At 53.8% G+C, this 22,225-nt stretch overlaps 1 protein-coding gene across 1 annotated transcript in view; it reads left to right on the top strand.

Annotated features, from left to right (window-relative positions):
* The window catches only part of MYO18B (myosin XVIIIB), a 133,705-nt gene that overhangs the window by 4,132 nt on the left and 107,348 nt on the right, over positions 1–22,225 (top strand). The window contains exons 3-11 of the mRNA XM_029049138.1: positions 8,212–8,350; positions 10,028–10,195; positions 12,203–13,519; positions 13,786–13,852; positions 15,135–15,247; positions 16,199–16,375; positions 17,710–17,911; positions 18,851–18,993; positions 20,085–20,185. Of these exons, the coding sequence (XP_028904971.1) occupies positions 8,312–8,350; positions 10,028–10,195; positions 12,203–13,519; positions 13,786–13,852; positions 15,135–15,247; positions 16,199–16,375; positions 17,710–17,911; positions 18,851–18,993; positions 20,085–20,185 (2,327 nt within the window). The 5' untranslated portion in view covers positions 8,212–8,311. The remainder of the gene's footprint in view (positions 1–8,211; positions 8,351–10,027; positions 10,196–12,202; positions 13,520–13,785; positions 13,853–15,134; positions 15,248–16,198; positions 16,376–17,709; positions 17,912–18,850; positions 18,994–20,084; positions 20,186–22,225) is intronic.

The following is a 22,225-nucleotide window of genomic DNA, read 5'->3' as shown; positions in this document are numbered from 1 at the left end:
CAGATGAAGGAACTGAGGCCCAGAGAAGTGAAGTGACTCACCCAAGGTCACACAGCAGACAAGTGGTGGAGCCGGGATCAGAGCCCATGACCTTCTGACTGTCAGGCCTGACTCTATCCACTACACCACACTGTTTTCTGAGAGAGGGATGAGCCCTCCTGTTGTCCACCTTTCATTTCTAAACGGGGATTCTTCACCGCTGCCATCATATCCTCAGCCTGGCACCCACTTTGGTTGTGAACTCAGTGCTCGGTTGGAGATGGGGGCTGGTGAGGGGAGATGGGTTACTCTTCATGGGGTTGCTGGGGGCTGAAGGCATGAGACCCTCGCCAGGAGAGGGAGAAGATTCCGGCTCTCAGAAGTGTTTCACGTGTATTTCCAGCCTCTCAGTGGGCTCAGGTTTGTGGGGAGGCTCCGAGCGCTCTAGGGCGATAGATCGACAGAGATACCACGCCAAAAGCATTCATTTATTCAATCATATTTAATGAGTGTTTACCCTGTGCAGAGCACTGTACTAAGTGCTTGGGAGAGTACAATATAACAGTAAAAGAGGGTAGTCAGGGTGCTGGCTCGGCCTTGCCAACTCCGCAGCTCAAGGGACGCGTGGGAGGGAGGGAGTTCTCTGTCCCAAGGGTGGAAGTGGCAGAGGTGACGAGTCGTCCCTCGTGGGGTAACATTTCTCTAATCGGCAACGATGGGTGTTGCAGGCAGGAGAGAAGAGGGTGTGGCAGGCCGGCGGTGAGCAAGCGGTGAATACCGTGAGCAGAGTTGCAGGGGGATACTTCATGTGGGACAGGGGTTGTGTACAGTCTGATTACCTTGTATCTACCTCAGCACTTAGAACAGTGCTTGGTGCATAGTAATTGACAAATGCCATAATTATTATTATTATTATTATTAAGCTGAGGCGCAAGTGTTTTTGAAATCCATCTGTAAAAGCTGTCTGGTAAAACTGTTGTGGAGTGGCTGCCGCTGGAGCCAGGAGGCAGAAGCCCTGGCCACGGTAGCGACTTGTTGGGCTGGACGGAGTGGCTACCGGCTGAACGGAGCGGCTGCTGACTGGCTCCCCTCACCCCTCCTTCCCTACCCTCCTCAGCCCATCAATCAATCCATCGTAATTATTGAGAGCTTCCAGTGTGCAGGTCACTGTACTAAGCACTTGGGAGAGGAAAATATAACAGATTGGGTTTTTTTATAGTATTTGTTAAGCACTTACTATGTGCCAGGCATCATACTAAGCACTGCAGTAGATACAAGATCATCAGGTTGAACAGAGTCCCTGTCCTACATGGGGCTCATAGTCTTAACCCCCAATTTGTGGATGAGGAAACTGAGGCCCTGAGAAGTGAAGTGACTTGCCCAAGGTCTCAGAGCAGATAAGTGGTGGAGCTGGGAGGAGAACCCTGGTTCTTCTGAATCCCAGACCCAGGGTCTACCACCAGAAACACTGCTTCTGCGTTGATAGACGTGGTAAACACATTCCTAACCCTCGACAAACTCATAGTTGAGACGGGGGGAAATGGACATTAATATAAATAAATACATTAGGGATAAATATACAAGTGCCCATGGGGATGCGGGGTGGGGAATACAAGTCAGGACAATGCAGAAGGGAGTGGGAGAATCAATCAGTCATATGTATTGAGCGCTTACTATATGCAGGGCAATGTACTAAGCGCTTGGGCGCTACAGCGTAACAGTATAACAGACACATTCCCTGCCCACCATGAGCTTATATATAGTCTAGAGGGGGAAACAGTCACTAGTAGAAATAATGGATGGATATGTTCATAAGTGCTGTGAGGCTGGGTGACGCCGAAGGGAATGGGAAAAGAGGAAACGTGGGCTTAGGCAAGGCCTCTTGGAGGAGTTGGGCCTTCAATAAGGCTTTGAAGGTGGCAAGAGTAACTGTTTGCTGGATATGAAGAGGGAAGGCATTCCGGGCCAAAGTCAGACGTGGGCGAGACATTGGCGGTGAGATAGATGAGATGGCGGTCCGGTAAGAAGATTAGTATTAGAGAAACGAAGTGCTCGGGCTGGGTTGGAGTGGGAGAGTAGCGAGGTGAGGGAGGAAGGGACAAGGGGATTGAGGGCTTTAAAGTCACTAAGAAGAGAAGAGGAAATGAGGGCTTAGTCCACGCCGGTCGTCGAGGGGAGGTGGAGATGGGGAAGAGGAAGGAAGGGTTGGGAGGCCGTGCTGGGCATCCGAGGGAGCCGTGGACTCGGCTTCAGTGGCTCACCCTCCCCAGAACACATTCAGTCCAGCGCTCTGCATCCAGTAGGTGCTCAGTACATAGCAACATCAGGGAGCTTTGGAGATGGCAGCAGCTGGCAGTCCAGGAATGCCGGAGTGGGTTTTTTTTTTAATGTTATTTGTTAAGCACTTACTATGTGACAAGCGCGATTCTAAGCACTGGGGTAGATACGAGTGAATCTGGTTGAACACAGTCCCTGTCCCGCATGAGGCTCCCAGTCCTAGTAGGAGGGAGAACGGGAGAACTGAGGCCCAGAGAAGTGAAGTGACTTGCCCTACAGCAGACATGTGGCAGAGCCGGGATTAGAACCTAGGTCCTCTGACTCCGAGGTCCGGCCTCTTATCGCTAGGCCGCACTCCTTCTCTGAGTTAGGAGTTAGTTGGGATTACGGTCCAGGCTGATGCTTTTTCTCTGACCAAGGGCTGTGGAGGGGTCAGGAGCCTATACGGCCAAACAGTCTTTTATTCAAGAGAGCCTGCTTGGGCAGCTTCTAGCCATCCAGGAAAGTGCAGGTGTGGACATGCATCACTCACACATGCACTCCGTCCGCTTTGTTGGATATATGCCGTCTTCACCCCCTGCCCACCGCCTCTCTATCTCAGTGTAATTTTCATTCTTCTTCCAACTCACTCTGGCTCTCTGCCTGACATTTACTCACATTCAGGAAACACAGCCCAAGTCCTCGTAGCAGGAAACTCAAAGATACGGGTCAGTCCATATTTATTGAGCGCTTACTGTATACAGAGCAGTGTATGAAGTGCTTGGCAGAGTGCAAAATGACACATTCCCTGCCCACAGCGAGCTCACAGTCTAGAGACGGAGACAGACGTTAGAGGATATAAATAAATTATGGATATGGACATAAGTGCTGTGGGGCTGGGAAGGGGGATGAATAAAGGGAGCAAGTCAGGGAGACACAGAAGCAAGTGGGAGAAAAGGAAAAGAGGCTTAGTCAGGGGAGGTCTCTTGGAGGAGATGAGCCTTCGATAAGTCTTTGAAGTTGGGGAGAGTCATTGTCTGTTGGTTATGAGGAGGGAGAACGTTCCAGACCAGAGGCAGACGTGGGCGAGGGGTCGGTGGCAAGATAGACAAGGTGGACGTACAGTCAGTAGGTTGGCATTAGAGGAGCGAAGCGTGCGGGCTGGTTTGGAGTAGGAGAGTAGTAAGTTGAGGTGGGAGGGGGCAAAGTGATTGAGGGCTTTAAGGCCAATGGTGATGGGCACGTCGAAGAACAGCACACACCATGTTTCTGCACCTATACCCCGTTTCAGTGTTACATCGTGTCGGTTGCAACATTACAACAGATCATACTCCATTTATGGCTGGGGCTCAGATGGTAGGTGTCCCCTTTAGGAAAAGGGATGATGATACGGGGGAAATATTTAAAAGGTGGGAGATGGGGACCTTGGGGGAGAGACTGAGGCACAGGAAGGGGGAATGGTAGACTTATCTCACCAGACAGAGTCACCGGAGACCTCCACAGATCTGTCTTTTTTTTAAATGGTATTTTTTTAAGCACTTACTATGTGCCAGGCACCGTACTCATTGCTGGCGTAGACACAAGCTAACCAGGTTGGACACAGTCCCTGTCCCAAGTGGGGCACAAAGTCTTCATCCCCATTTGACAGATGAGGTAAAAGATACAGAGAAGTGAGGTGACTGGCCCAAGGTCTCACAGCAGACGAGTGGTAGAGCTGGGATCAGAACCCAGCTCTTCCTGCTTTCCAGGCCCGTGCTCAATCCACTAGGCCACATAGCTTCTCTCTCAATTTCTGGAGAAGTAAAGATCGGCTACTGTATCGTGAATTAATCTCTCTGGCCCGATATATAAGTGCTGCAGTGTAGCCATAAAAATAATAATACTGGTGGTATTTGCTCAGCGCTTATCATATGCCAAGCAATGTACCGAGCGCTGACGTAGATTCGAGGTAGTCAGATCAGACAGTTCCCGTGGAGCTCACAATTTGATGGAGAGCAAGTGTCCATTTTACATTTTACAGATGAGGAAACTGAGGCTTGGAGAAGTTAGGTGACCTCTAGCAGTCTAGGAGAGAGAGCACGGCCCCGGGAGTCAGAGGATCAGAGTTCTAATCCTGACTCTGTCACTTGCCTGCTTTGTGATCTTGGGCAAGTGACTGAACTTCTCTGTGCCTCAGTAATGGGTAAAATGGAAATTCAATTAGCCGTGAGCCCTATGTGGGGCCTGATGACCAAGTATCGACCCCAGTGCTTAAAACAATCCTTGACACATAGTAAGCGTCAATTTCCTCTGTAAAAGGTGAATAAGATCCCTGCTCTCCCTCCCTTGTAAGCTTGGATTCCCTGGTGGGACAGGAACTATGTCTGATCTCATTCTCTTGTATCCACCCTAGTGCTTAGCATAGAGTAAATACTGCTTTTATTCATCATTCTGATCCTGGGCCAGTGCTCTTTCTGTAAGAGACTATATTTCATTCTTACTGTTGCTTGGCTCCTCTCATGTCTGTCGATTCTTTCCTGTCCGTTTCACTCGTATCCACCCCAGCTCTCAGTCCAGGGCCTGGCGCAGAGTAAGAGCTTAGCAAATAACACAGATGTTGTTATTATTCTTTCATTCTCATCCCCGAAACACTTTAGAAAAGAGGAAACTGAGAAGAGAAGTGACCCGTTCAAAGCCACACAGCAGGCAAGGTAGCTGAGCCGAGACCAGAATCCAGGTGTCCTAACTGCCAGGCCCGGGCTCTTGCCCCCAGGCCACGCTCTTTTCCGCTAAAACGCTGGCTGTTCGAGTCGGTTTCCCCGCCCGGGCCGCCTCTTCTGCGGGTTGGCCGTCTTTGCCAGCTGTGCCATGGCGAGGGCTGAGGTGAGCCCCACATTTAGCAGCTGAGCTCACCCGTGTCCCGATGGAATGAAACCGTGCTGGGTCAGGAAAAAGGTTTGGTCCTGAATCACCGGACCCCAGGCAGCGTCAGTGCAGTCAGACAAGCGAGAAACAATCTCCCTGCTGAAGTCACCGGCCCAGCCCCGGGCCCTAGGGGAGCACACAAATGCCGCTTACCTGCTGTGCCACCTTAGGTAAGTCACTTTACTTCTCTGGGCCTCAGTTCCCTCATCCATACTGTGGAGATTGAGACCGCGAACCCAATGTGGGACATGGACTGTGTCCAACCTGATTAGCTTGGCTCTCCCCGAGCGCTTAGTACAGTGCCTGGCACATGGTGAGCGCTTAACAAATGCCATTTAAAACAAACGGACAAAAAGAATGCCAAAAGCAGAGCCCGATGGGAAGGTGGGGGTCCAAGCCCTCCGGACTGCCTGAATCTGTGCCGTTTCCTCGGGGAGGCAGGGGGCTTGGTGATCACGCTGGGTGACCCTGACCAGCCCCTGGCTCTCTTCTCACATCGTAGTGGCCACCTGACACAGACTGCGACTTCCTGATAGAGGCTCCTCTCCCACCACCCTTGGCAATATCTCTGCCTCATGTCACACTGCGTCTCTAGTGTGATGTCCTTGGTCTCCTCAATTTTTTTTTGTTTATGGTGTTTATTAAGCACTTACTATGTGCCAGGCAGTGTATTAGGCACTGTATTAAGCTAATCAAGTTGGACAAAGTCCATGTCCCACATGGGACACAATCTCCAAATCCCCATTTTACGGTGAGGGAACTGAGGCACAGAGAAGTGAAGTGACTCACACAAGGTCACGTGGTTGGTAAGTGGTAGAGCTGGGATTAGAACCTAGGTCATTCCACCTCCCAGGCCGGGGCTCTATCCACTAGGCCATACTGCTCCTCGGTGCCTTTTATCTCTTGCACTCTGAGGTCTACACCAAGGACTTTTTTGGGGGGGGGGGGGGGGTTTAACAGTATGTGTGAAGCGCTATGTGCCAGGCACTGTACTAAGCACTGGGTCAAATAATCAGGTGGATCCAGTCCCTGTCTCACATGGGGCTCATATTCCTAATCCCCATTTTACAGATGAGGGAAATGAGGCCTAGAGAAGTGAAGTGACTTGCCCAAGGTCACACAGCAGCCACGTGGCAGCGGCAGGATTAGAACCCATGTCCTTCTGACCCCCAGCCCTCGGCTTTAGCCATTAGACCACACTGCTTCTCATCGACCCTCTTTTGATGGGTCCCTGAACATGTACCTGAATCCCCACTTGAACCGGAGAAGCAACGTGGCCTAGCGTACAGAACACAGGCCCAAGAGTCAAAGGACATGGGCTTCAGTATCAGCTCTGTCACATTCTTGCTGTGTGACCTTGAGCAAGTCATTTCACTTCACTGGTCCTCAGCTTCCTCCCTTTTTCAAAATGGCATTTGTTAACCGATTACTATGTGCCAGCCAGGCAGTTTGTCAAATTCTGGGATTCCTCAGGTTGGATACAGTTCCTATCCCACATGATCCTCAAAACCTTAATCCCCCTTTTACAAATAAGGGAACTGAGGCCCAGAGAAGTGAAGTGATTTGCCCCAGGACATAAGGCAGACATGTGGCGGATCTGGGATTAGAACCCAGGCCCTTCTTCACCCCCCAGGTTCGTGCTCTCCCCATTAAATAATAATAATGTTGGTATTTGTAAAGTGCTTACTATGTACCGAGCACTGTTCTAAGCGCTGGGGTAGATACAGGGTAATCAGGTCGTCCCACGTGAGGCTCATAGGTAATCCCCATTTTACAGATGAGGTAACTGAGGCACAGAGAAGTTAAGTGACTTGCCCACAGTCACATTAGGCCATGCTACCAAATGGCGAGTCAATTCCTGCTCTCCCTCCCCCTTAGACTGTGCCTCAAGTGGGAAAGGAACTGTGTTCAGCCTGATTATCTCGTATCTACCCCAGTGCTTAGATCAATGGGGAGCAGTGTTGCCTAGTGGATAGAGCCCGGGTCTGGGAGTCAGAAGGACCTGGGTTCTAATCCCGGCGCCGCCACTTGTCTGCTGCCTGAACTTGAGCAAGTCACTTCACTTCTCTGGGCCTCAGTTACCTCAGCTGTAAAATGGGGATTAAGATCGTGAGCCCCACCTAGGACAGGGACTGTATCCAATCTGATTTGTCTACATCCACTCCAGCGCTTAGAACAGTGCCTAGCACATAGTAAGTGCTCAACAAATGCCAGTTATTATTATTATTAGCGTTTTGCACATAAAAGGCTGTTGAAAAGAAACCCAACAAACTTGCTCCTGAGCTGACATCGGAGCTGGAACCCGAGCTGGCTGCCACCCGGGGACAGGAAGGTCCAGACGGGCAAGGTGCCCGTGACATGGCTGGGGGGCATCTCGGGACAATTTCATCCCTGCCGGCGTCAGCGAGCCCAGTGTCCCCAGACCCTCTGCTGGGACAAGATGCTAAAGTTTGCCCGGCTCGGGATGGAGCGCTTGGGAGAATACAATATGACAATAAACAGAGACATTCCGTGCCCACGATGAGTTTACAGCCTAATAGTAGTGGTATTTGTTAAGCGCTTACTATGTGCTAGGCACTGTATTAAGCACTGGGGTAGGTACAAGTCAGTCAGGTTGGACACAGTCCCTATCCCATGTAGAGCTCACGGTCTCACTCCCCAGTCTTCAGATGAGGTAACAGGCTCAGAGAAGTAAAGTGACTTGCCCAAAGATATACAGCAGACAAGTGACAGAGCTAGGATTAAAACGCATCACCTTCTGACTCCCAGGCCCGAGCTCTAGCAGCGGGAGCGGTAATGGTGTTACCTGAGCCCCAGCTTGGGGGTAACGCATAGTCTGTAGCAAGCGGGAAGTGCACACCAAACCGGGATGGAGCCGGGATGAGAACCCAGGTCCTTCTGACTCCCAGGCCTGGGGTCTATCCACTAGGCCGCCCTACTTCCCAGTAGACACGATCCCTGCCCTCAAGGAACCTACAGTCAAGTGGAGGCAAACTAACTGTCTTCTTTTTTCTCCTCCTCCTCTCCCCTCTTCGACACCCTGCCCCCCGTGTCCTCTACATGTGGGTCCAGTTGTGGTTTCCGTCCGATGTTTTCCTCATCCTCATAAACCATCCTTCCGTGTGTCTTCCGCGGGACCACTGTACCGCTCCGACTCCATCACCGCATCAGCATGGCCATTTCATCACGCCTCGCCCTGTGGGAGCAAAAGGGAAGTACTCGGGGTTACCTCCATCCGTCTGTCCGTCCACCCCGCCGTCTGCCCCGCCTCTCTCCCGGGTGGGGAGCTGGGGCACGTGTCGAGCCCCGCTCTGCCTCGTCCCAACCCCCTCCCGGGGATGAGAGAGGACAGAGAGGTGGCTTAGCAGGCATGTTTCAGCTGGACATCAAGGAAAGGCCTTCAATTCTCCAGGCCCTCTTGTCCACCCGCCCGCCCGCCATCTCTGACTTCTCTGCTCCCTTTCTCTCCCTCCCTCCTCCTCCTCCTCCATTTCTCTTTTCCCTTCTCCATCTTCTCTTTCCTCACTTCCTTCTCCCCCCACCCCCCGCCTTCTCCCTCACCTTCTCTTCCCTCCTTCTCACTTCTTTCCCTCTTCCCTTCCCCCTACTTCTCCCAGAAAAGAAAAAAAAGCTATCTAATTGTGTTGCAGTCATCCCGGCCCTCAGGGATCCCTCCCAAAACACATCTGGCCTTAGGGAACGCTTATCCCCGAGGGAAGCCACTGAGACCAAAAAGAGTGATTTAGGCAGGGCATTTCAGGGACGTGGGCAAAAAGCGTATAGGCAACAGCCTACCTGGCAGAGTGATTCTTTTGTTTGTTAAATTTTTTTTTAAATTGTGTTTGTTAACCGCTTACTATGTGACAAGCACTGTATTAAGAACTGGGGTAGATATGAGGTAATCAGTTTGGATGCAGTCCACGTTCATTCATCAGTCATATTTATTGAGTGCTTACTGTGTGCAAGACATTGTACTAAGCCCTTGGGAGAGTATGTCCCACCTAATAATAATAATAATTATGGTATTTGTTAAGCGCTTACTATGTGCCAGGCGCTGTACTGAGCACTGGGGTAAATACAAGATAATCAGGTCAGACACACTCTCTGTTCCACATAGGGCTCCCAGTCTCAATCTCCGTTTTACAGAGAAGTTAAGCGACTCACTCGAGGTCACACAGCGGACAGGTGGTGGAGTCAGGATTAGAACCCATCTCCTTCTGACTTCCAGGCCCATACTCTATCCACTAGGCCATGCTGCTTCATGGGCTCACAGTCTTAATCCCCATTTAACAGATGAGTCAGTCAGGCGATCATATTTATTGAGCTCTTCCCGTGTGCAGCGCACCGTACCAAGTGCTTTGGAGAGGACAATATAACAGTAAACAGACACATTCCCTGCCCACAGAGAATTTACAGTCTAGAGGAGGTAACTGAGGCCCAGAGAAGTGAAGGGACTTGTCCAAGGACACACAGCAGACAAGTGGGGGAGCCAGGATTAGATCCAAGGTCCTTCTGACACGCAGGCCCGGGCTCTAGCCGCGATGAAGAGATAACAGCAGGTCCCCAGATCCTTCCCTCCACCAGCCCCCCGGGACTACGGGATGCTAACACTCTTCTCAGGAGCCGATGCTTCTCCTCACCCCCAACCCCGACACTTAGCCGTGCCCCCTGATCTAACACTTCCCTGTGTGCTGGGTGTTTCCCCTCACCCTCTCTGCTTGGCCTTCATACATGGGTCTGTTCATGTATGTCCACTAACCCTTCTCGCCTGCTGCGGGGTGAGGGCGGGCACCTCATTCAGCGACACCCAGGGCCTCCCCCCCGATGCCCGGGTCCAAACAGGACACCCCCTGAGATCTCGCCTTTCTCCTGTGTGTACGCGGAGCAGATCCGGGAAGAGGACAAGACCCCCCCGCCCACCTCCCCGCCCCCACTCTTCTCCGTCATTCCGGGGGGCTTCATCAGGCAGCTGGTCCGGGAGACGGAGAAGGAGGCCAAGGACCTGAAGCGGAAAAAGAAAGCGGCAGCGGCGGTCACCGCTCAGGAGACGCAAGAGGTGAGTCGAGGGACGTGTCGGCCGAGAGCTTGGAGCCTGCGGGTGACCGGCTGGTCTGGGGCGGAGGAGGCCGGGGGCCCCCTGGCTGGATTTGTTGCCCGCCCCGTTCTGGGCGACAGCTGCTCGAGGACACCGGTCTCTGCTCACCCCTCACCAGCTGTTGGGTGGGATGCCGGGGTCGGGGTGGGGGGATCTTCCCTTACCAGCTGTCGGATGAGACGCGGGTTGGGGAGGGATGCAGGAAGGGAGGGGGGGGTAGTGGTTTGCTGCAGGCCTGCTCATTCATTCAATCGTATTTATTGAGCGCTTACCATGTGCAGAGCGCTGTACTAAGTGCTTGGAAAGTACAGTTCAGCAACGGAGACAATCCCTACCCAATAACAGGCTCACAGTCTAGAAGGGGAGACAAACAACAGATCCTCAATAACACTCCCATCCTCATTCCTCAGTCTGCAGTCTGTCCTCATTCAGTCTGTCAACTGATGGGCTTTATTAATAATAATAATAATAATAATTGGTATTTGTTAAGCGCTTACTCTGTGCCAAGCACCATTCTAAGCTCTGGGGTAGATACAAGGTAATCAGGTTGTCCCACATGGGGCTCAGTCTTAATCCCCATTTTCCAGATGAGGTAACTGAGGCCTAGAGAAGTGAAGTGACTTGCCCAAAGTCACACAGCAGACAAATGGCAGAGCCGGGATTAAAAGACAGGTCCTCTGACTCCCAAGCATGTGCTCTTGCCACTTGGCCATGCTGCTTCTCTTCTTAGACTGTAATTTCGTTGCTGGCAGGGAATGCGCAAGTCACCTGGCTTCTCTGTGCCTCAGTGACCTCATCTGTAAAATGGGAATTCAGACTGCGTGTACCATGAGGGACAGGGACTGTGTCCTACCTGATTTCCTTGTATCTACCCCAGCACTTAGAACAGTGAATGGCACTTAGCGCTAAACAAAAACCATCATTATTAATATTATTATATCATCCTCTCCCAAGCACTTAGTACAGTGTCCTGCACACAGTAAGCACTCAATAAATACCACTGATTGATGGAACGGTTCTCAAGAATAATAATAATAATGATGATGGCATTCGTTAAGCTCTTACTATATACAAAGCTCTGTTCTAATCACTGGGGAGGATACAAGGTGATCAGGTTGTCCCACATGGGGCTCGCAGTCTTAATGCCCATTTTACAGATTAAGGTAACTGAGACATAGAGAAGTGAAGTGACTTGCCCAAAGTCACACAGCTGAAAAGCGGTGGAGCCGGGATTTGAACCCATGATCTCTGACTCCCCAGCCCATGCTCTTTCCACTGAGCCACGCTGCTGCTTCTTGGGTGCCGAACACGGTACCGAGCGCTTGGGAAAGGACGATCCAAAAGAATCAGTGGTCACAAGCCCTGCCCACAAAGAGTTTCCTGTCTACAGGGGGAGACAGATATTAAGCCTCGTGGTTGTTGTGGGGACCAATCCATCCGTCTGTGGTATTGACTGAGCACTGTGTGCAGAGCACTGTGCTGAGCGCTTGGGAGAGGAGGATGCAGCAGAATTAGCAGCCACGTTCATTGCCTATAACAAGAGTGCAGTCTAGAGGGATATTTTTGCTATTGATCCTTTTGCTCCGGCTCCTCTCTGCCTGTCCTTTGGCTGCTGTAAGGAACCCTCTGAGGGACCACCTGACTCTTCCTCTTGAGGTTTTTTTTTTTTTAACGGTATTTGTTAAGTGCTTACTGTGTGCCAGACACTGTTCTAAGCACTTGGGAAGATACAAGTTAATCAGTTTGGACACAGTCCCTGCCCCACATGGAACTCACAGTCTTAATCCCCATTTTACCGACAAGGGAAATGAGGCACAGATACTATCATTATTATTATTATTTTTATTCCCACGGCTTGCATGGCTGCACCCAGATCTCCCCAGAGGGACTGACCCCTGCGGGGTCCCCCCGCCTCTCTGAGGTGGCGGCCGCGGAGACAAATCAGAGCGGGTCTGGTTCCTCCTCCAGGTGCCGGGACAGAAGGACCGGGAACCCGAGCGGAAGAACAACTCAGTCAGGAGGACACCCCCCGACGGCAGTCCGGCGGCCGGCCCAACCGAGGAGCTGGTTCCGAAAGAGGAGGACAGCATCCCGCCGGGCAGAAAGGACCAGCAGACCGGGGCCGGCCGGTCGGCCGTGACCAGCGTCAGTGAGGAGAAACCCCCTCCGAGGAGACCCGTCGCCATCAGCAGAGGCCCGGGGAAGTGTCTGGGAGGGTCCAGTGTCCAGGGGGCGGGGAAAGCCCGGTCGGGGGCAGAGGCGGAGCCCTCCGGCCCGGACCGGAAAGCCGGACCGGGCAGTCCCCAGGCCCATGAGCCTCCGGCTCCGGACAAGACCGAGGAGAAGGGGGACGGTGGTCTGGGGAGCAACTCGGGCCTCCAGCGTGGGGGTCAGGGCTCAGTCAGACCAGAAGAAGCCCCGGGGGCTGTGGACCCGGGCAGAGGAAGTACGCTTCTGAATAAGGGTGGGAACTTTCAAACCTCAGGAGGGAAGCGGGCAGAAACCAAGGCCGGAGGGACACCGGGGAGTGGGCCCCAGGACCGTCGGTGGGAAGGGAACCAGGGCCAAAGCCAGGGGATGAAAGGGCGTGACCCTGAGGTGAGCCAGGGTCAGGAGTCCACAGGCAGAGAGGGCCAACCCCACCCAGCTGTGGCCAAGGGGGAAGAACCCCGAAAGGAGTCAGAACCTGGGGACCGGCCCTTACGGTCAGCGGGGATGAGGGATGAGGCTCAGATTAGAGCAGAGAAGGGGGCAGAGCCCCAAAAGGGAGCAGAGAAGGGAAGCAAGTCCCAGGTGCAAGTGAGAAAGTGGGGGCAATCCTGTGCTAAAGTGGGAAAAATGGATGAGCCCTCAGCCAAGGCTGGAGGGGAGACTGGACCCCAAGCCAAGAGCGGAGGGGAGACTGGATCCCGGGCCAAGACCGGAGGAGAGGCTGGACCCCAGGCCAAGACTGGAGTGGAGGCTGGACCCCGGTCCGAGACCGGAGGGGAGGCTGGATCTCAGGCCAAGATAGAAAAGGAGACTGAATTTGGCTGGAGGAACGGATCGCAAAAGGACTTGGAATCAGAGAGCCGAGGACAAACCAGAAGGCCAGGTTGGGAAGAGCCCAGCCACGGCATGAGTACCGGCGGGGAAGCTCAGAGCAAAGAGGCAGACGGAAACGAACCCCAGACCACAGCGGCAGGAGGCCCGGAGCCTCAAACCGACAAGGAGAGTGGAGGAGAGCCAGCCACAGTGCTGGAGCAAGAAGACGGGGAACAGGGACGAGATGATGACTCGGACCAGGTGATGTGTCCACCCTTGGGCGGGATGGGGGGGAGAGTCGAGGGGAAGCTCGGAGGCCGGGCAATCAATCGGTCAATCAATCGATCCTATTTATCGAGGGCTTACCGTGTGCAGAGCATTGTCCTAAGTGCTTGGGAGAGCCTAATATAGCCATAAAGCAGACACATTCTCTGCCCACAATGAGCTTGCCGTGTAGAGTGTTCGCCTGGATTCCCGCTCCTTTCTCTTCCCCCACAAATGATGTCCTTCTTCATTTTTATCCCCAGGAGTCGGAAGACAGATGGTATGAAACCGAGAAAGTCTGGCTGGTGCAGAAAGATGGATTCGTTCTGGGTAACTATCTGGTCCGGCTTGGCCCCGTTGATCCATCACTAGTATTTATGGAGCACTCACGATGGGTTGATTACTGTACCAGCCCCCGGGGAGAGCGCACCAGAAGCCTAAGATGCTGCCCCTGCTCTCGAGGAGTTTACAAACAAATGGGGAGACAGGCAGAGCCAAATTGCCAATCAATGTTATTTATTGAGCGCTTACCATATGCAGAGCACTGTACTAAGAACTTGTGAGGACATACGACAGAGTTGGCAGATGTTTCCCCAGTCTCCAGCAATGGTCTAGACTATAAGCTTATTCTCTAGACTCTAAGCTCGTTGTGGGCAGGGATTATTTCTATCAACTGTTGTATTTGCCTCTCCCAACCACTTCATCCCCTCTCAGGGTCGCACCTGGAGAGTTTCCAGTCCTCTACCAGTTGCGGCCTCGGGAGGGAGAGTCAAGCAGAGGCCTGTCCGTTCCGTTCCTAGCTTGGCCGGTGGCTAGCGAGTGGCAGGCCGTCTGCTACAAGTCAAAACTCCCCCGTGCCGGGCAGCAGCGGCACGGAGAGAGTCGAGGGCGGAGACTCGGGTTTACTGCGCAGAAGGAGGTGATGGCAAACCACTTCTGGATCTTTACCAAGAAAACTCTCCGGATCCACTACCAGAACGATTGCAGATGGAGAGCGGGGGGTTCTGGGAGAGATGTCTGTGGTGTCGCTATGGGTCGGAGATGACTTGACGGCATAAGACCAAAAAAGCACTTCCTGCAGTGCCCTGCACACTGTAAGCGCTCAATAAATGCCATTGATTGAGTGGGAGCGGGCGGCAGCAAGAGGATGGGGCATCAGGGATCTCATCCCCATTTGTCAGATGAGGCAGTTGAGGCCCAGAAAGGTTAAGGGGCTTCCCCAGCAGGCTCAGGGCAGAGCTGGGGTGAGAACCCAGGTCTCCTGACCCCCAGTCCCACTCTCCCACTAGAGAAGCACTAGTCCCACTCTAGTCCCACTAGAGAAGCAGCGTGGCTCAGTGGAAAGAGCCCGGGCTTTGGAGTCAGAGGTCATGGGTTCGAAGCCCGGCTCGGCCACTTGTCAGCTGTGTGACTTTGGGCAAGTCACTTCACTTCTCGGTGCCTCAGTTGCCTCATCTGTAAAATGGGGATTAAGACTGTCAGCCCCACGTGGGACAACCTGAATGCCCTGTGTCTACCCCAGCGCTTAGAACAGTGCTCGGCACATAGTAAGCGCTTAACAAATACCAACAAATACCAACATTATTACTCTCCCCCTCCCCCGCCTCCCCAGCGACAGTGACGAAGCCGGACGTGGGGACCCCGGAGCTGGCGGCCGGAAGGGTGAGGCTGCGCCTGGAAGCGGATGACAGCATCACCGAGGTGGATGAGGAGAACGTCCAGCGGGTGAGGGGGAGCGACCGGCAGCCCCGGGCTGCTTTGGGGAAGCCGGGGTGGACAGGTCATTTGGCCGCAGAGAACAAAGGAGCCCCCGAGTCAGCCAATCAAAGGTATTTATGGCACGTTTACTGTGTGCAGAGCACTGTAGGAAGCACTCGGGAGAGGACAGCACAACAGAGTTAGCAGACGCGTTACCTGCCCGCAAGGAACTTGCAGTCCTGTTCGCTTTCCAACCCGCTTCCCTCCCCTTCCCAATCCACCCCCATCCTCCCCAATCCTCCCTCATCCTCATCTATCCTCCTCTGTCCTCCCTCATTCTCCCCATCTTCCCCCATCCTTTCTCATTTTCCCTCATCCTCCCCATCCTCCCTCATCCTTTCTCATCGTCCCTCATTCTCCTCCATCCTCCTCCCTCCTCCCTTATCCTCCCTCATCCCCCCCACCCCCCTCACCCCCAGTCCAGTCTAGACTGTAAGCTTGTTGTGGGCAGGGAATGTGTTTACCATCTTTGTAATATTGTCCTCTCCCAAGCACTTAGTGCAGTGCTCTCCACACAGGAAGTGCTCAATTGATCCATTGAGACCATCAGAAAAGGCCTTGCATTCCCCAAGGGCGGGTTGACGTTGGGCTTCTCGGGCCCCGAAGGGTGGGTGGACAGAAGTCCGCGTTCTTCCCGGATCCCAGATCGGCCAGGGCTACCACTGGGCACCCACTGGGGGCGTCACGCTGCACTAAGCGCTGTGGAGAGCACGACGGGAGACCGAGGCATGCTCCCTGCCCCCAAGGGGCTTATGCTCTAGCCGGGGCAGACCGAACCCAGAGACCCCCAGCAGAGCCATGGAGAGAAGGGGGTGGAGGAGGATGAAAGGAGAACAGATTTTCCCACTGGATCCTCCCCGTTTCCCTGAGTAGGACCCCGAGGCCCAGCGAGGGGCCCACGACTCTCTGTCCCCACAGGCCAACCCGGCTGAGTACGACCTGGCCGACAATCTGGCCGCCCTGACCAGCCTCAACGAGTCGAGCGTCTTGAACACGCTGAGGCACCGCTACGGGGCCCGGCTCACCCACACCTTCGCGGGCCCCGACCTGATCGCCCTGCAGCCCGGGGGGGCCGGAGACCCCGACGCCATGAAGGTGGGAGGCTGCCGGGAGAGTGTGGCCAACGGGTGGGGGCACCTCGGGCATTGGGTTCTTGGAGAGAGGTGCTGGGAGAGAGACCAGGCCCCTGGGCGGCCCCTGAAGGATTCTCAGATTCCCGGGGATGACCCCACCTTTGGGGAGCCACAGACACACGTCGAACCGCGTCTGGGAGAGACAATCCAATAATAATAATGATATTTGTTAAGCGCTTACTATGTGACAAGCACTGTTCTAAGAGCTGGGGTAGATAATAAGGTAATCAGGCTGTCCCACGTGGGGTTCACAGTCTTAATCCCCATTTTACAGTTGAGGTCACTGAGGCACAGAGATGTAAAGTGATTTGCCCCAAGTCACACAGCTGACAAGTGAGGGAGCTGGAATTAGAACCCACGTCCTCTGACTCCCAAGCCCATGTTCTTTCCACTAAGCCATGCTGCTTCTGAATTAGTGGAATTAGTAGACCTGATCCCTGCCCACAAGAAGTTTCCAGCCTCGGGGAAGAGCTTGCCGTTCCCCTCCTCAGATCTCCTCTTTATGCCGTCCCCTTCAGCCTTGCTGTCCCGAATGCCAGCTGTGAGACATTCCAAAATAATAATGTTGGTATTTGTTAAGTGCTTACTATGTGCAGAGCACTGTTCTAAGCGCTGGGGGTAGACACAAGGGAATCAGGTTGTCCCACATGGGGCTCACAGTCTTAATCCCCATTTTGCAGATGAGGTAACTGAGGCCCAGAGAAGTTAAGTGACTTGCCCGAAGTCACACAGCTGACAAGTGGCAGAGCCGGGATTCAAACCCGTGATCTCTGACTCCAAAGCCCGTGCTCTTTCCACTGAACCACGCTGCTTCTACCAAAGACAAACCAAACCAAAGACAAAACCAAAGACGAGGTTGCGGGCAGGGAACTCGTCTCCAACTCCGTTGAATTGTTAATAGTAATAATGATATTAATAATTATTATGGTATTTGTTAAGCGATTACTATGTCCAAAGCACTGTTATAAGCGTTGGAGTCGATACAGAGTAATCAGGTTGTCCCATGTGGGGCTCACAGTTTTAATCCCCATTTTTACAGATGAGGTAACTGAAGCACAGAGAAGTGAACCAAGGTCACACAGCAGACAAGTGGTGGAGCCAAGATTAGAACCCATTTCCTTTTACTTCCAAGCCCCTGCTCTTTCCACTAAGCCATGCTGCTTCTCTATTGTTTGCTTCCAAGCGTTTAGTACAGTGCTCTGCACGTCGTAAGCGCTCAATAAATACCACTGAGCCCCCCTCCCAGGAGGGCGGGGGGCCAGCTGCCCTGACCGGAGGGGGGGGTCGCGCCCACAGGTGCCGCGAGGGCGTCGGGCCGGGCTCCCGCCGCCCCACGTCTGCTCCCTGGCCCAGGGGGCTTACTGGGCCATGCTGGGCCAGCGCCGGGACCAAGCCATCGTCCCTCTGGGCCGCAGCGGCTCCGGCAAGACGGCCACCTGCCAGCAGGCCCTGGAGCACCTGGTCGGCTTCGCCGGCTCCGTGGACGGACGTCTCTCAGGTACGGGCGCCCGCCCCACGGCCGCTGCTTGGGGGTGTGTGCGGGCACCTGGCCTGTGTGCTTGGGGGTGGGCATGGGCGCCCAGGGCGAAGGGAAAGGGAGGGGAACGGTTCCCGAATCCTCTAGTGGGAAGGACAGATGATGTCAATTGGTTAGTCACTCAGTGGTATTTATTGAGCGCTTATTACTGCGTGCAGAGCACTGGACTAAGCGCTCGGGAGAGGACTGCAGAACAATAAACAGACCCAGTCTCTGCCCACGAGGAGCTGACAGTCTAGAGGGGTCGCGACGCCAGCCGGTCGACGTCTCACCGCTCGGGCGGGTGTAGGCAGCGGGGGGGTCAGACTCTCGCCGCTGTGGCCCCAGACACCAGAGGTGGGAGACGGTCGTAGCTGTGCTACCTACTGAGCTCCCCTCAGGTACATTGCACTGTAGTAGGCGTTTGGGAACGCCAAGCGGAGACAGTAATAATAATAATAACAATAATCATACCATCGAGGGCATTTGTTCAACATTGGGGTGACGAGACCCGATCCTTTCCCGGAGAAGCAGCGTGACTTAGTGCAAAGATCCCGGGCTTGGGAGTCAGAGGTCGTGGGTTCTAATCCCGATTCTGCCACTTGTCTGCTGTGTGACCTCGGGCAAGCCACTGAACTTCTCTGAGCCTCAGTTACCTCATGTGGAAAATAGGGATTAAGACTGTGAGCCCCACGTGGGACAACCTGATGACCTTGTATCTCCCCCAGAGTTTAGAAGAGTGCTTGGCACGTAGTAAGCGCTAAACAAATACCATCATCGTTATTATTATTTTTAATTATTATGCCCAGACAGGGGTCCCAGTGTGGGGCGGGCAGGGGCGGGGTCCGGTGCCCCAGGTGGGGCAGGCAGGCGGCAGGGTCTGATGCCCGGGTGTTCCCCCCCCGGCCGTCTGCTCCGCAGCGGAGAAGATCCGGGCCATGTTTACGGTCCTTCGCGCCTTCGGCTCCGTGTCCGGCGGCCACCCCGGCGGTTCCACCCGCTTCTCCATGATCGCCTCCCTGGACTTCGGCGCTTCCGGCCGCGTCGCCGCCGCCCACCTCCAGGTGACCCGACCGTCCCCCCCTTCCGGGGAAGCGGCCCCAGCGGCCACCGCGACCGACACGGGCCGCGGCAGGGGAAGGGAAAGGCCACCGTCGGTCCGTCTTTCGTGTTTATTGGGCCCTTGCAGTGTGCGGAGCGCTGGACTAAGCACTTGGGAGAGGCCGATAGAACAACAGAACAGACACATTCCCTGCCCACAGTGAGCTCACAGTCTAGAGGGGGAGACGGACATCAGTAGAAATGTATACGTAAATGACGGATGGGGACATAAGTGCCGTGGGGCCGAGTGGGAGGATGAATAAGAGGAGCAAGTCAGAGCGTCGCAGAAGGGAGCGGGAGAAGAGGAAAGGAGGGGTTTAATCAGGGAAGGCCTCTTGGAGATGGGCTTTGAAGGGGAGACAGATTGTCTGCCAAGAGTCAATTAGCCCACTGCTGCCCACCCACTGTGGGCCAGCAGCTCTCTCCAAGGGGAGGGTCTCCTGACCCCCCCACCCTCCCCAACACACACACACACACACACACACACCCTTCCCCCCACCCCATATATATCTTTGGTCTGGGCCCCCAGCCAAGAGACAGAAGGGGGAAGGAGGGATTCCTTCCCTGGGGTCTGGCCTGGAAGACTCAACCCCGCCCTGTGAACCTCCTGATGCCCTGTCCCAGTTTCAGGGGGGCCGCGCTGAGCACTCACCGGCTCTCTTTCTACCTCTATCTCTCTATCTCTATCTCTGTCTCTCTGTGTTTTTCTCTCTCTGCTTCTCTCCTTCTGTCTCTCTGTCTGCCTCTCCCTGCCTGTCTTTCCCCTTGTCCCTGTGTCTATCTTTGCCTCTGTCTCTGTCTCTGTATCTGTCTGCCTATTTCCCTCTGTCTTTCCATCTGTCTCTCTCTATGTCTATCTCCCTCTGTCTGTCTCTCCATCTCTTTCTCTGTTTCTCTATCTGCCTCTCCCTGCCTTTCTCTCTGTCATGCCTATTTCCCTCTGTCTGCCTTTCTGTCTTTCTCTCTGTCTCTCTGTTTATCTCCCTCTACCTGTCGCTCCCTGTCCATCTCTCCGTCTCTGTTTCCCTGTCTTTGCCTCTCTCTCTCTCTGAAGACTCTGCTGCTGGAGAGCGTGAGAGTGGCCCAGCAGCCGGAAGGAGAAAGCAACTTCCTGGTGTTCTCCCAGATGCTGGCCGGATTGGACCTGGACCTCAGGTGAGGTGACGGTGCCTGGACGGGCCGGGCCGGGCTGTGTAGATGAGGCGGGCCCAAGAACTCCGCCTCTGCTTTAGGGGAGGTGGACCGGGCCGGGGGCTCGCTCTCACCTCCCTGCGCTGTTGGCCCTTTTTGGGGGTAGACCAGAGTGTGATGGGGGAAGAGAGAAGGGGTGCAGAACGACCAGATGCAGAGGCCCCTCGCCGGGCCCATTCTCCCGGACCCCGGCCCACGGTTTCTGGCTGCTTGGCTCCTGCCTGCCTTAGACCGGGATCAATCAGTGGTATTTACTGAGCGCTTACCGTGTTTAGAGCACTGTACTAAGCATTTGGGAGAGGTCGACGTTATTGGTCAACATGTTGCCTGCCCACAGTGAGCTTACGATCTAGAGGGAGTGATGTGTCCAATTGGGATGGCCAGAGATGGAAAAAATATCATCCTTGCCTAGACCGTGAGCACGTTATGAGCAGAGAACGGGTTCACCAACTCTGTTGTACTGTACACTCCCAGGCTGTTGGTACAGTGCTCGGCACACAGTGAGTGCTCAGTAAATGCCAATAATGGATTGATTGCTTGGTTGAGCAAGTGGTTGGCCTGGCTCAAACGTTCAACCCTCGGAGACTGCCTGCCTTCCTGAGTCATTCATTCATTCAATCCTATTTATTGAGTGCTTACTATAGAGCCCGGGCTTTGGAGTCAGAGGTCATGGGTTCAAATGCCGGCTCTACCACTTGTCAGCTGTGTGACTGTGGGCAGGTCACTTCACTTCTCGGTGCCTCAGTTACCTCATCTGGAAAATGGGCATTAACTATGAGCCTCTCTTGGGACAACCTGATGACCCTGTATCTACCCCAGCGCTTAGAACAGTGCTCTGCACATAGTAAGCGCTTAACAAATACCAACATCATTATTATGTGCAGAGCACTGTACTAAGCGCTTGGAATGTACAATTCGGCAACAGATAGAGACAATCCCTGCCCAGTGACGGGCTCACAGCCTAGCCCCGGAGGGAGGGCAGAGAGGAATTCTCTCTGGGCGACTGGCCGAGGGAGCCGTGGTCAGTAGGGGGAAGCAGCGTGGCTCAGTGGAAAGAGCCTGGGCTTCGGAGTCAGGGGTCATGGGTTCGACTCCCGGCTCTGCCACTTGTCAGCTGTGTGACTGTGGGCAAGTCACTTCATTTCTCTGGGCCTCAGTGACCTCACCTGTAAAATGGGGATTAACTGTGAGCCTCACGTGGGACAACCTGATTACCCTGTATCTACCCCAGCCCTTAGAACAGTGCTCTGCACATAGTAAGCGCTTAACAAATACCATTATTATTATTAAGTAGCCAGCAAGGGAGCGAGGGTTTCGAAAGGGTGGAATGGCAGAGGGAGCTGTGCTTCCTGAAGATGGCCAGCAGAGGGCGCCTTGTTTCCATTGGGCGCCTGGCAGAGGGAATAATTTTTATTCTATTTTATTGTAACATTATTTTATTGTATATGATAGATTAATATATTATAATATGTCTATTATATTTATTATAGATATGTAATTATAGTAATTGTGCCATTTGTTAAGCACTTACTTTGTGCCAGGCATTCTTCTAAATGCTGGGGTGGAGTCAGTCAAATCAGGTTGGACACAATCCCTGCCCCACATGACCCTCAGAGTCTTCATCCCCCATTTGACAGATGAGGGAACTGAGGCCCAGAGAAGTGAAGTGATTTGCCCTCGGTCACCCAGCAGACAAAGTGGGATTAGAACCCTGTTCCATCTGACTCCCAAGCCCGGGCTCTATCCACTTGCCTACGTTGCTTCTCATCCTCTCGACTGTAATCTCGTTGTGGGCAGAGAATGTGCCTGTTTACTGTTATATTGTACTCTCCCAAGCGCTTAGTACAGTGCTCTGCACACAGTCAGCGCTCTATAAATGCAAATGAGTGAATGAATAACTGTGAACTGTGTTTCCACTGAATGGCCAGCAGATGGAGCTGCGTTTCCATTGGGCCGCTGGCAGAGGGCGCTGTGCTTCCTTAGGAAGGCCGGCAGAGGGCGCTG

Source organism: Ornithorhynchus anatinus, chromosome 21 (genome assembly GCF_004115215.2).
Source record: "Ornithorhynchus anatinus isolate Pmale09 chromosome 21, mOrnAna1.pri.v4, whole genome shotgun sequence".
Lineage (NCBI taxonomy): Eukaryota > Metazoa > Chordata > Mammalia > Monotremata > Ornithorhynchidae > Ornithorhynchus > Ornithorhynchus anatinus.
Note: the sequence above shows the minus strand (reverse complement) of the source record. Positions and strands in the feature narration are given on the sequence as shown.